Genomic DNA, 15024 nt, shown 5'->3' on the forward strand with positions numbered 1-15024 from the left:
CAGATTATAATCCACCATATAAAGAGAAACTTGTAAACCCACCCCTATTAAACTGCCATATCTATCAACTTTACATTATCAGGATGTAAATCAGAAACCTCAGAAAACATACCTTTCGAGTAGCCCAAGTTTTTGGCTCTAGCCAAAGACATGGACCTGTCCTGCAAAAGTATATCATCCATATTCTTGGAAGCAATCCTTCCACTGTATCTTTGGCCACCCAAATCCCCTCCTTTATTGTCAATACTAGTCATGTCATTTTGATCATCATTCAGCTTAATCCCCAATTTAGCCCCCTAACTATGAAACTGAGAACTTTCCCCACCATCCTGTGGATCAACTTCGAAAATCTTTAATTTTTCATTGTTAGTATTCCTAGAAGTCCCCCTTCATTAATAGAAATAGAACCATATACATAATTCTTTCCACATTTTTTAGATGCCAAGTTCTTTGATTTATACATAAGTAGATCTGCCTCATCTTGTTCTTTTAGTGGATTAGCCCTTTGCTCACTTATTTCTTGTACATGCACAAATGTGGCTAACTACCACCTCATCACCACTGGTTTTAGTTCTTTTTGGATCTCTGTCAGCCTCTTCCAATTTCTTATATCCGTCAAATCTTCATACCCTTAAGATAATTCATCCTCACTCTTGGACCATCCTCATCTACAACCATTTCAAGTTCAAAGATAATTTTGTAGACTAGAAGATTTGGTGTAGTAAGAATAGTCCATATAGGTATTTTCTGATGATTTACCACAACCTTTTTTGGTCTGACCAGGCCAGGTTCCTACGTAGTCACCATATCCAGTTACCCTCTCAAACCAATCAATGAACCAATCTTATAAAGCCCATGAAAATTCTTCACTCTTAGGCACTCCTTTAGCTCTTACGTAGACAATAGCCAGCTCACCCATGGCGAATGAATCATCATTCCACAGTTTAACAATTACCATAACATTCCCACCTTTCAAAGGCACCCGATCATACACAACAGCCTCACTAATCCTAGCAGCCAACAGCAAGTTGACGGAAAAAAACCACATCTGAGACATTTTTGGTCATCCAATCCCATCTGAAGGGATAGGTTTTTGCTAAGCTCCTGACAAGCATGTCAGCATTGATGTCGGAATCACACTCCTCTCTCAGATGAACCAGAGCAATTGCCACACTCTACATTCAAGAACTCAAATATTTTGCATGTTCTGCAACAACACAACTAGACCTTCCCCTCCAAAACCAACTAGCGTAGCTGCGGTTTTTTTGGTGAAGCCAGGCACAAAAATTAAAAATATGTCTCTTTGTTGCAATTCAAACACTTCACTTCTGCATCACAAGCTTTGGATGCATGGCCCTTAGCCCCATATCTGAGAAAATAATTTTATCAGCCACAAGTACCTTCTCTCCGGATGGTTGAGGAATCGTAGGGCCTCCCACTGAGGCCGCGCCAGCAGAATTTGCCTACGAAGACTGAACATCCACATCACTGCTGCCACCCCTCCCTTTGTGTTATCTCCACTTGGTGCAGATTGCACTGAATAAACCACCTGCGTCTTCTATTGATATGTTGCAGCTAGAGGGGTTATTATTCTGCATAGGCGGCCTGCACGGGTATTGAGTCACTCCGGTTTCAACATCAAAACTCCAGTCACTGAAATTGACATTCCTACGCGGGTACTGGTTATTCTGGTAGTTGTTTCCTTGATAATACCTTGACGGCGACCTGAAAGAAAACAACTGATTCTGATAGAACTGCTCGTGTTGGAAATTGTTACCAAAATTAGGATTCCTTCCACCTCCACCACATCTACTTCCACCCCTATGCTCAGGACCAAAATGATCTCCCATAGCTGAACTCAAACTACCCGGATCCCTAGTATCTGCGGAGGAACAATACCAGAGGTGAGAGATGATAGAATTACTGCGAAATAGGGTTAGGGGTCGATGAAATAGCAGGCCTCCTAACTCTAGACCACCCTAGGGCCTCTTTGTCCCTTTACAAAACAAGGCCAATTCCCCACACCCACCAAACCCTGTATAGCCGAAAGTGTGAATTGAAACAAAAAATTCCTCCCTTAGAAAAAAATCATTTCCAGAATCCTTAGCTTTTCATGTCGGCGGTCCAGTGGCGAGCGGCTAGCCTAGCAACTACCGAACGTCGAACTCATCATCCCCGTTCCATGGACAACCAAAGAGGATCAGGGCCAACACCTACTTCGACTGGTTTCCCTTGAACAATTTGAAACCATGGACTAGTGTTACCAACTGAAGTACAACAGGGAAACGGAACAGGGGCAGATCTACGACTTGGAACGGAGCTCACATACCTAAAATCCGATGTCACCAACCTCTAAGGAATTTGAGCCCATTTGCGTTTCAGATTTCTTGCAACAACATCCAATCTCAATATTTTCTTCTTCAACTTGTTCTTCCCATCTTGCTTCTTAGCACGATTCAACGCATCCCCAAAGGTGACCAAATAAGGATTTCGATACTCCTAATCAGCCTCACTCCCAAAATCAGCCCCCTGGTCGAACACCATCAAGGGATTCATGTGCATCTCTGCCTCCATGGCCATAGAGACTTGCATTGGAGGAATCTAGCACCCTTTTTTTAGGAACATCTAATGAGACATCTGGCTTCTTCCCACGATTAAATGGCACGGCATCTCTGGCGCCAGGCAAGCTACATAATCCCATCAATACCTTGCAGGTTCTAATGACAAAAAAGGCAGGTGATCAATTGGTTTTGGAAGAGGCAAAACACAACCCGGAGACAGACCCACGATGCATTCCCACCTCGCCTAGCGATGAGGATCCTTGAATTTGCCTCCTACTTCCCCTAGAGGATGAAACCCATCAGTGTCAAAGGAGGGGACTGCAACATCCATGCCCTCTCAGAAGTTGTGCCCTCAAAGCATATCCGCCTTCCTTCTCTCGATCCTCTTGATCTTAACAGACATGAGCATAACTCTCCCTTCTAAATCTCTAGATCGGGTCTTCCTCCTTCACATGCAGTGCCTCCTTCCACTCTCGCACGCATTGAGTCCACGAGAAGGCATCATCGTGAAGTCTTGCAGCCCTCTCCAACTGCTGCACTCTCATCGCCTTTAGTACCTCCCACGACATCAAACAAATCAGCTGCAAATGAAGGGGAGTGGCATCTGAGGCGGCTCCAACTCCTGCCGCGCAAGGGGAAGATACTGGTATTGTAGATCTACATCGGTGAGGAGCCATATGGATGGCTAAGGGAAGCGGTGGAGGTAGCGGTGGCAGGAGCAATGTTAATGCAGGGATGGGAGGTCACGAGAGAGTGTGTCATGGGAGTTGTATACCACTCGCGAGAGCGGTGGAGGGAATGTAGGATTTAGAATATAAGTCTTCTCTATGTCCTTTCAAATCAAAGTAAATTTGTTGATCAAACTATGTCTCCTTATTTTAACCTCCCCAATGATGCAACAAAAGTTGTTCTCTATGCTTCGGTTGGCAATAATAAAGACCAACTAATAAAGTCAAGGATGCGATTTTTAATGATACTTTATCTACGCCCATGTGGTTCAATCATGCCAAGGAATGCATGGTGCTAGAAACCTAGTTCTTCCAAGGAATGCATGGTAAAGAAAGGACACCAAAAATGAATATATGGGTTCTTAGGCAAAGTAACAAGTAGCAGGAAGTGCAGGGAAGCATGTAAGCAACATAACTGTTATTTAGAGAAATACTCCCTCCGTTTGGAAATACTTGTCTTAGAAATGGATAAAATGGATGTATCTATAACTAAAATAATTCTAGATACAACCATTTCTAGGACAAGTATTTGTGAACGGATGGAGTAGTTTATAACATTAGATGAATAGTATGTCGTACATTGTGAGATATACTTTGCATGCTAAACTGACAATTCAAGGCATAGTCTATTGTTCAGTTGTGAAGAAGTTTAATCCGGTCGCTCTAGGTGAAAGTTCAACTTAACAGTGTTCACTAAAAAATGGTATATCAAAACATCATTTGGAACAGTTGACAAATATATGTGCCTGAGATCTGGTGTAGGATTGTTGGATTATAGATGGGCTTTGGCCCATATAAGACAATAATCCCTGGTTAATCTCTAAGGCCCATTTAGGCGCATGGCAAGTGGTGGGAAGTTTAATATCATACTGCTACAGAAGTAAGAGTGAGACCCTTTATAAGGGTTGCTCTACCATATGCCATTGGAACTTTGGGAAGAGGAACGTTGTACACGCGCACTCCTCCTCCGCCACCCGCCACGCCTCGCCTCGTCACGACACGCGCGTGCCACGGGTTGCGAGAATGAACCGAGCCGAGCCTTATTTTTGCCGGTCAAGAATGGTTAATTCATTGTGGATTAATTAACGAATCGCTAACGGAAGTACCACTGCTCGAGACATTGTACCATGGACTGTTTGCGGACTTGATCATGGGCCTAAGCCTAGGCCCATCTACCCAACAGCCTATATAAGGAGGCGTTGTCCTGTGGAGTGAACTCTAACTCAATCACTCCCTCCCGCATGACCATAGCCCTCATCTACTGTTCCTCTCTCTGTGCTGCTTCCGGCGATCCCATCCCGGCAACCGGTGCACGGTTGGTTAGGCGAGCAGGTGCCTCCGGAACCTTGTCATTCGAGATCCTGCTCGGGAGAACGGCAATAAGGTTTTTGAGGAACGTCTCGACGCAGCAGCTCTCGATCCGTCCTTGTCTCCGTCCTCCTCTACTTCCACTACTTCCCCTGCATTGACACCATGGTCGAAGACGCCGCTGCCAATAAAAAGGCCGTGGACGATGCCGAGGCTGCTGTTGCCGCCGCCGCATTGGCCTGTATCGGAGAGTACGACATGTTCATCCCTTGTTTACTTCTTCATGTGCTAGTCGTAAAACTTGTGTTCATAGATGTTTCGTTTTTATGTACTCTATGTGCTCACATTTTTAGGTATCAGTACGAATTGCATATCGTAATTTCCATGCTTACTATTTACTCATGAATTAGTCTAATCAAAAAGTGTTGATATTTCCAACAGGATCGCCTACGAACGGTACTGGTGGCTGGCACGATCAAATGTGCCTTGGACGCCAATTTTGTCCCCTGGTTCGAGCAGGCTATAGTTGGGGTGTTTGACAGGTTCGCCATTGTCACAAATCTGGCGGAGGACCTCGCTGCACGGCTGCAACCCACGCGCACAGCTTTGGCGTTACCGACCTCCCTCGAAGGCCTTGGCGGCGACGACCTCTTCGATGCGCTAGTGGCCCTGCGGCTATCACTGGATGTGGCAGAGAACACCCACCCCGAGGTCGCGCTCGCTGCACAGCGCCTCGTCCAGCAGGATCGACCAAGTCACCCACGGCTATGAACAAATCGTCTATGAGGACAACCATGCGGCAAGAAACGACGCCAAGATGATGGCATTCGTCAGCCGCAGACAGCATTGTTCAAAATCACATCCACCTAGCCGCGACCAGCACCGGGAAGTAAGTCGAAAAGAAGGACGTCAATGGATACACCTTCATCGCTGGCAGTTCGCTTACCTGCGCAAGAGAGCTGGCATCGGCATCCCTGCCATTTTGGGTGTCCAGCGGGGGCAATGCCGGCCATTTCTCCATTCAAGGGTAGCTTCGTGCATGGTTGCGTCCCTTGTTGCTACTGATCTTGTAAAGAAAGAAAATCTATGACAATCCATTCTTTGGGTGAACCCAACAGAGCTCTTGATGATTTTCAAACTATAACCAATTTTTTGGGCGAAAGGGTCTTTAACAAAAGGGGAAAAAGTATTTGCTGCAAAATTTTGCAACGTGAAAGAGCTGACGCCACCCAAACTTTCAGCCATTCGCAAAAAAGAAGCAACCAACATGAAGAACGTATGAAGAGACTGAGAAGCACGAAGCACATTGTCTCCTACTACAAGAACATTGCCTAAATGGATGGAATAAATCACAGAAAATCCAAGATGTTCTTTTGCAGTGAATGCTGTTGGTGCCGCCAGCCAACAGGACGTATACCAAGTGTTGGGAGCTGCCTGTGGCAGTACTTTTCAAGCACGGTACAAAGATTTAGTTTTCATTCTTCTTAAGAGGGCGAGATGTAGTAAGGGTGATGCAAACATTGTGAATTCAGTGCCTTACGTCCACGTAGGTGAAGCGCAACAAAACCACTTGGTTCGTTGACTATTTTTACAAGTACTAGCAGAAGCTCTGGCGCCACAGTTCAGAAAAGGTACTACGTATAAGCTAGCTCCATTGACAGTTTAATTGTACATTCAGGAGCTAGCAGTCACGCATCAATTGGGAGATCGGGTATATAAGCAGGTAACCTGTATGTATTGTAGTACATTCAGGCACGCACTGCTGAACTGAATTAGGGGCATCCACTCGACGCAGCAGCCAATTGAATCACCAGCAAAAAAACAGTGGCTGCATCTCATCCCATGAAGAATATTAAACGACACCTTTTAAGAAATTAATTCAGTTCGATCTAAGGGCCAGCACGCCCAGTTAAAACAGTACAATCCACACACACAAAAGATGCTACAAACAGTTTGTGTACCTTGCAACTCAGCACCAAAACTGGAGCAGACTAAGCTGAGCTAACTACTAAACCAATGAGAGTCAGGCACTACGACATCATCAGTGATTTGAGCGACCGGGCTTTCACAGGCTTCCTCCACCTCTTCTTGAGAGCGCTCTTCCTCTTGGTGATGTCGTGAGGTTGTTCGTCATTGCAGCCAAGCGCTTCGTCATCGCTGCTCTCCTCATCCCAGCCAGCGATCCCAGCGGTGCCGTCTTTGCGCGCAGACTTGTCGACCACACGTACTGATGCCGGTGTTTCTTGATGGTCTGAGTCATCAGCTTGTGCCTGACCTGCACTGAAATTTAGTTGCATTTCGGGCTGTGGCTCCTCTTTGGGTGGTTCAGCAGCCAGTGGAGGTTCCGGCACGTCATCATCACTGCTCGCCTTGTCACAGGCCGACATCCCAGCGGTGCCAGGCTCGTCGACAATGTCTGCTGATGGCGGTAGCACCACTTGATGGTCTGATTCATTCGCTGCCTGTACCTGACCTGCACTAAAATCAAGTTGCATTTCGTCTGGTGCCTCCTCTTTCAGTGGTTCAGCACGCAGTGGAGGTTCCGGCACGCTGTCGCTGCTTGACGTCCGGCGCCTCTTGGTGCCGGGGCCGAACCCCGCATAGTAGTAGAACCCCTCGCCTAGGTCGATGTCTGTCCTCTTCCTACGTGGTTTGCCGCCGACGGGGAGCTTCTGATCTGAGTGGTACGAGCAGTAGGAGTTGGGCTCACTCACAGGCCGCCGGCAGCACCACCTCTTGCCGTCATTCTTTCTGCACGTCCACGCTCCTTTCTTCACTTTGAGCCCCTTATTTGTCTTGTGCTTGCTCTGATTCTTCATGCTCTCCATCTTTTCCGCAGCTTTGTGCAGTTTCAAGATGACCCCGTCAACCATATCTACGGCCAAGTCTTCCTCCTCCTTGATGGAGCCAGTAGGCATGGTAATGCTTGATGGGAAGAGCCAGCTACCTCGCCAGGAAACACTCATGAAGCAAGTCTCCACGAAGAGCTTCTCCACCTGAATGAGATGGTAATTCGGGAAATACACGTCAACCAACGAAAAGAGAGCTAGCGGCTACTGCTATTGCTGAACTGAAATGGGGGGCGGACGGCCGGACGGGTAGGTAGGGCTCGCGACCGACGGAGGACCTTGCAGCCCGATTAGCCGCCGCGCTGCCGCGAGCCGGTCAGAGACTACCGCAAGGGAGCTAACTGACGCGCCCTAGGCGGCTAGACCTCGACGCGGCTCCACGCGCGCGCGGGGCGCGGAACCCTAGAAACATGCCCCAGACCGAAAGGGAACCTCCGCGGAGGAGAGCGAGGGGGGCATGCTAGCTGCTACACAGCGGCGCGGGAATGCGCAATACGCGGCCAGGCAGGAGAGGACGGAGCAAGGGGCGAGGGGTGGGGGTGGGGTGGTGACGAAATTACCTGGGGATCCGAGAGGTCGAGATGGGCCATGAGGTCCCATGGCGACCGGCTGAGCTCGCAGCAGGGCTCCCCGCAGGAGGAGGTCTTGGGCCCCACGGACCCGGCGCCGGATTCGTGGGCTGGGGCTGGCGGCGGGGGCGGGAGCGGCTCCAATCGGGGGAGCTCGAATCGGGGCGGCTCCGGCTTCGGGCAGGAGGAGGCAGCAGCGGCGGCGGTAGAGCCCAGCAGGCGGGAGGCGGACCTGCGGATCCGCATGGCGGCCGGGGAGGGGCGGAGAGCGAGCGGAGGTCGGGATCTGGAGAGATAGCTAGCGAGGTAGGGTTTGAGATTTGTGAGGCAGTAAACAGGAAGGTGGATGTCGAAACGAGACGAGGCCCGAGGACGGAGAGACGACTAGTGTGAGCTCGTGCTGGGGCCCACTCGTCAGTGAAGCCGCCGAGTGAGTGATGGACACACGTTTACGCCATGAACTTTGTGCTCACGGCAAGCTTAGTGTGTCGTGGTTGTACTTCGAACCATAGTTTTAAAAAGAGAAAATCTCACCCACCGTCACTAAACTTGCGCCGCAGCTCACTGTAGTATCTGTATTTCGAAATACCTCAAATATTGTCCCTAAACTTGTCCAAGGGACTAACCTACGGCCCCAAATACGATTTTATGTACATATGTGCTGATTTGGCACCGGTCCACTTGATCCACCTCGCGTTGACGGCACACATCGTCGGAACAATACTACTGTATTACTTAGTCATTCGAGGTTTTCTTTTGCAAAATCGACAACACTAAAACCCTAGCGACCAGACCACACCCCTTTTCTCCATCACTCTCTTCCTGAGAGAGTCCTGAATTAGGGGGTCTCCGGACAGTCGGATTATCTCCATTGGCCGGACTGTTAGACTGTGAAGATACAAGATTGAAGATTTCGTCTCGTGTCCGGATGGGACTCTACTTGGCGTGGAAGACAAGCTAGACAATACGTATATGGATATCTCCTCCTATGTAACCGACCTTGTGTAACCCTAACCCTCTCCGATGCCTATATAAACCGAAGGGTTTTAGTCTATAGGACAGCAATCACAACATACAACCTGACTGTCATGATATAGCGTGAGACTGGTCAACCACTCGGTGACCTATCGGAATGTTAGAATTCTTTCGCCTTAACGAAGGGCCGTTTTCCGGCCAGGCATGTACGCACCCCGCGATCGGGAGAGTGCGGAGCCACCAGGGGCTATCTAGTAGCCCCACTGTCAAACTCCTATGGCTAAGTGAAATAGTTAAAGCATTATAGTCCGGTTGCCTCGCTCGCTACGCTATCACCTCCTTAATAGGACCAAGACGTTGGGTTAAGTGTGAACACGCGTTTTTTGCAAGCACCTCCGCATTATATGCGTGGGGGTTGAAGCCGACGGCTGCAATCTTTCAGGTTATACACATGTATACATAAACGGCCGCACAGGAGGCATCATACTACTTTCAGGCAAAAGTATAAACATAACCTTATAACAACTTCATAAAAAGCATTGTGCTTATAATGAGAATACATATCACTCAAACATAATATTTTTTGAGCACTGGGCCTCTATCAAACAAGCACCCTCGAGAACCTCCTTGAAATAGTGCTCGGCAGCCACCCGGCCTATGGATGAACCCTGCGCCGCAACAGTAGTAGCGTCCATCTCCGCCCAGTATGCTTTAACACGGGCAAGGGCCATCCACGAGCCTTGTATACACGCCGACCTCTTCATCGCATTAATGCGCGGCACCGCATCAAGGAACTGCTGCACTAAGCTGAAATAGCTGTTCGGCTTTGGCCTTTCCGGCCATAGCTGATCCACACCAGACCTCATGGCGAGTCCGGACAACCTATTCAGTTCGGCCCATTCGGCTAGCTGGTCAGTCAAAGAAAGATGACGCTCTGGAACGTGGAATTGTGTCCAGAATAGCTTGTCCACTTCACGATCTGTCTAACCTTGGAAGTACTTGGCCGCATCGGCAGCGCTCGCCGCCAAATCCATATACGCATCTGCAGAACTCCACAGCCGATCCAGAGGAGCATATCGTGGATCTCCGAACTTCCTCCGTAACATGAAGGGTTTCCCAGCTGCAATATCCCCGGCTTCCCGCAGCTCCTCCTTCTTCGCTCTCATAGCAGAACGGGTGTCTTTGTCCGCCGCCGCGGCCTTCTCAAGGTTCGTTGCCTTCGACAGTGCCTTTTAATTCTATGGCCATCTTGGCCATCTTCTCTTGGCTCTCGCAATGTGCGGCCTTCTCGGCTTTCAACTCTTCGGCCGCCTTCAAAGCAGCCGCATTACTAATCCTCGCTTGTTCCTTGGCTCGGGCAAGTTCCGCCCGCAAGGCTTCCACGGTGGCAGCTCCATCTGCAGTCACAACATATTAAAGATACTGGCATTATGCTGCTCTTACTATGTGGCGTTCACCGGATAATAACACTTACCATGTGCCTCGTCAAGCCTCTTGTTAACAAGCTCGATGTCGGCAGCCGCATCTAGTTGCCGTTTTAATTTGGCAAACTCACTAGTCCGGCTAGCCATCGGAGCTTCCACCACCTGCACATAGGGGCAGTCTGGTTATTGCCTGGGAATATGATCCTCTGTTCGCCGCCGTTCTCGACGACAACCAGAGTCTCAGGGGCTACTATCTACACAGGGCACACCTAACATGTGCAGTACTATCACATATTATCTCACATACCTCAAAGCCTGTCAGTAGATGTTGGGGAACGTAGTAATTTCAAAAAAATTCCTACGCACATGCAAGATCATGGTGATGCATAGCAATGAGAGGGGAGAGTATGATCCACGTACCCTTGTAGATCGCAACGGAAGCGTTGACGCAATGTAGAGGAAGTAGTCGTACGTCTTCCCGATCCGACCGATCCAAGTACCGTTACTCCGGCACCTCCGAGTTCTTAGCACACGTACAGCTCGATGACGCTCCCCGGGCTCCGATCCAGCAAAGCTTCGGGGATGAGTTCCGTCAGCACGACGGCGTGGTGACGGTGATGATGTTCTACCGACGCAGGGCTTCGCCTAAGCACTGCAACGATATGACCGAGGTGGAATATGGTGGAAGGGGGCACCGCACACGGCTAAGGAACGATCACGAGGATCAACTTGTGTGTTCTATGGTGCCCCCTTGCCTCCATATATAAAGGATCCAAGGGGGGGTGCGGCCGGCCCTAGAGGAGGCGCGCAGGAGGAGTCCTACTCCTACCGGGAGTAGGACTCCCCTCCCTCTTCCATGTCCAAGTAGGAGAGGTGGAAGGAGAGAAGGAAAGGGGGGGCGCCGCCCCTCCCTCCTTGTCCAATTCGGACTAGGGGGAGAGGGGGCGCGCGGCCTGCCCTGGCAGCCCCTTCCTCTTCTCCACTTTAGGCCCATAAGGCCCATTAACCCCCCGGGGGGTTCCGGTAACCCCCCGGTGCTCCGGTTTTATCCAAAACTTCCCCGGAACGCTTCCGGTGTCCGAATATAGTCATCCAATATATCAATCTTTATGTCTCGACCATTTCGAGACTCCTCGTCATGTCCGTGATCACATCCGGGACTCCGAACTAACTTCGGTACATCAAAATGCATAAACTCATAATAACTGTCATCGTAACGTTAAGCGTGCGGACCCTACGGTTCGAGAACAATGTAGACATGACTGAGACAAATCTCCGGTCAATAACCAATAGCGGGACCTGGATGCCCATATTGGCTCCTACATATTCTACGAAGATCTTTATCAGTCAGACCGCATAACAACATACGTTGTTCCCTTTGTCATCGGTATGTTACTTGCCCGAGATTCGATCGTCGGTATCCAATACCTAGTTCAATCTCATTACCGGCAAGTCTCTTTACTCGTTCTGTAATACATCATCTCGCAACTAACACATTAGTTGCAATGCTTGTAAGGCTTATGTGATGAGCATTACCAAGAGGGCCCAGAGATACCTCTCTGACAATCGGAGTGACAAATCCTAATCTCGAAATACGCCAACCCAACATGTACCTTTGGAGAAACCTGTAGAGCTCCTTTATAATCACCCATTTACGTTGTGACGTTTGGTAGCACACAAAGTGTTCCTCCGGCAAACGGGAGTTGCATAATCTCATAGTCATAGGAACATGTATAAGTCATGAAGAAAGCAATAGCAACATACTAAATGATCGGGTGCTAAGCTAATGGAATGGGTCATGTCAATTAGATCATTCACCTAATTGTGTGATCTCGTTAATCAAATAACAACTCTTTGTTCAAATAACAACTCTTTATAACCATCTTTGATTAATGAGCTAGTCAAGTAGAGGCATACTAGTGACACTTTGTTTGTCTATGTATTCACACATGTATTATGTTTCCGGTTAATACAATTCTAGCATGAATAATAAACATTTATCATGATACAAGGAAATAAATAATAACTTTATTATTGCCTCTAGGGCATATTTCCTTCAGTCTCCCACTTGCACTAGAGTCAATAATCTAGATTACACAGTAATGATTCTAACACCCATGGAGCCTTGGTGCTGATCATGTTTTGCTCGTGGAAGACGCTTAGTCAACGGGTCTGCTACATTCAGATCCGTATGTATCTTGCAAATCTCTATGTCTCCCACCTGGACTAGATCCCGGATGGAATTGAAGCGTCTCTTGATGTGCTTGGTTCTCTTGTGAAATCTGGATTCCTTTGCCAAGGCAATTGCACCAGTATTGTCACAAAAGATTTTCATTGGACCCGATGCACTAGGTATGACACCTAGATCGGATATGAACTCCTTCATCCAGACTCCTTCATTTGCTGCTTCCGAAGCAGCTATGTACTCCACTTCACATGTAGATCCCGCTACGACGCTTTGTTTAGAACTGCACCAACTGACAGCTCCACCGTTTAATGTAAACACGTATCCGGTTTGCGATTTAGAATCGTCTGGATCAGTGTCAAAGCTTGCATCAACGTAACCGTTTACAATGAGCTCTTTGTCACCTCCATATACGAGAAACATATCCTTAGTCCTTTTCAGGTACTTCAGGATGTTCTTGACCGCTGTCCAGTGATCCACTCCTGGATTACTTTGGTACCTCCCTGCTAAACTTATAGCAAGGCACACATCAGGTCTGGTACACAGCATTGCATACATGATAGAGCCTATGGCTGAAGCATAGGGAACATCTTTCATTTTCTCTCTATCTTCTGCAGTGGTCGGGCATTGAGTCTGACTCAACTTCACACCTTGTAACACAGGCAAGAACCCTTTCTTTGCTTGATCCATTTTGAACTTCTTCAAAATTTTGTCAAGGTATGTGCTTTGTGAAAGTCCAATTAAGCGTCTTGATCTATCTCTATAGATCTTTATGCCTAATATGTAAGCAGCTTCACCGAGGTCTTTCATTGAAAAACTCTTATTCAAGTATCCCTTTATGCTATCCAGAAATTCTATATCATTTCCAATCAGTAATATGTCATCCACATATAATATCAGAAATGCTACAGAGCTCCCACTCACTTTCTTGTAAATACAGGCTTCTCCGAAAGACTGTATAAAACCAAATGCTTTGATCACACTATCAAAGCGTTTATTCCAACTCTGAGATGCTTGCACCAGTCCATAAATGGATCGCTAGAGCTTGCACACTTTGTTAGCTCCCTTTGGATCGACAAAACCTTCCGGTTGCATCATATACAACTCTTCTTCCAGAAATCCATTCAGGAATGCAGTTTTGACATCCATCTGCCAAATTTCATAATCATAAAACGCGGCAATTGCTAACATGATTCAGATAGAATTAAGCATCGCTATGTGTGAGAAGGTCTCATCGTAATCAACCCCTTGAACTTGCCGAAAACCTTTCGCGACAAGTCGAGCTTTGTAGACAGTAATATTACCGTCAGCATCTGTCTTCTTCTTGAAGATCCATTTATTCTCAATTGCTTGCCGATCATCGGGCAAGTCAACCAAAGTCCATACTTTGTTCCCATACATGGATCCCATCTCAAATTTCATGGCTTCAAGCCATTTTGCGGAATCTGGGCTCACCATCGCTTCTTCATAGTTCGTAGGTTCATCATGATCTAGTAGCATGACTTCCAGAACAGGATTACCGTACCACTCTGGCGCGGATCTCACTCTGATTGATCTACGAGGTTCAGTAGTATCTTGATCTGAAGTTTCATGATCATCATCATTAGCTTCCTCACTAACTGGTGTAGGTGTCACTGGAACAGTTTTCTGTGATGCACTACTTTCCAATAAGGGAGCAGGTACAGTTACCTCGTCAAGTTCTACTTTCCTCCCACTCACTTCTTTCGAGAGAAATTCCTTCTCCAGAAAGTTTCCGAATCTAGCAACAAAAGTCTTTGCCTTCGGATCTGTGATAGAAGGTGTATCCAATAGTTTCCTTTGGATATCCTATGAAGACACATTTCTCTGATTTGGGTTCGAGCTTATCAGGTTGAAGCTTTTTCACATAAGCATCGCAGCCCCAAACTTTCAGAAACGACAACTTTGGTTTCTTGCCAAACCACAGTTCATAAGGTGTTGTCTCAACGGATTTTGATGGTGCCCTATTTAACGTGAATGCGGCCGTCTCTAGAGCGTATCCCCAAAACGATAGCGGTAAATCAGTAAGAGACATCATAGATCGCACCATATCTAGTAAAGTACGATTACGACGTTCGGACACACCATTATGCTGTGGTGTTCCGGGTGGCGTGAGTTGTGAAACTATTCCACAATTTTTCAAATGTACACCAAACTCGCAACTCAAATATTCTCCTCCACGATCGTAGAAACTTTATTTTCTTGTTACGATGATTTTCAACTTCACTCTGAAATTCTTTGAACTTTTCAAACGTTTCAGACTTATGTTTCATTAAGTAGATATATCCATATCTGCTTAAGTCATCTGTGAAGGTGAGAAAATAACGATACCCGCCACGAGCCTCAATATTCATCGGACCACATACATCTGTATGTATGATTTCCAACAAATCTGTTGCTCTCTCCA

General features: G+C 47.4%; 1 protein-coding gene across 1 annotated transcript; it reads right to left on the reverse strand.

Moving 5' to 3' along the window:
* Positions 1 to 6448: 6448 nt before the first annotated feature.
* On the reverse strand, positions 6449 to 8376 carry LOC125554331. Its single transcript, XM_048717903.1, has 2 exons — positions 8007 to 8376; positions 6449 to 7593 (listed from the first exon to the last, which is right to left on the reverse strand). Exons 1-2 carry the CDS (start codon positions 8259 to 8261, stop codon positions 6628 to 6630), a joined length of 1221 nt encoding a protein of 406 aa, XP_048573860.1. The 5' UTR covers positions 8262 to 8376; the 3' UTR covers positions 6449 to 6627.
* Positions 8377 to 15024: the final 6648 nt, after the last annotated feature.

The sequence above is a fragment of the Triticum urartu genome, chromosome 4 (genome assembly GCF_003073215.2).
Source record: "Triticum urartu cultivar G1812 chromosome 4, Tu2.1, whole genome shotgun sequence".
NCBI classification, from domain to species: domain Eukaryota; kingdom Viridiplantae; phylum Streptophyta; class Magnoliopsida; order Poales; family Poaceae; genus Triticum; species Triticum urartu.

Excerpts from the sequence above, each read along its gene's own strand:
- LOC125554331 (XM_048717903.1), bottom strand. The coding sequence starts at position 8,261 with ATGCGGATCCGCAGGTCCGCCTCCCGCCTGCTGGGCTCTACCGCCGCC. Across the intron at positions 7,594-8,006 it reads TCGACCTCTCGGATCCCCAG|GTGGAGAAGCTCTTCGTGGA; the intron begins GTAATTTCGTCA and ends CATCTCATTCAG.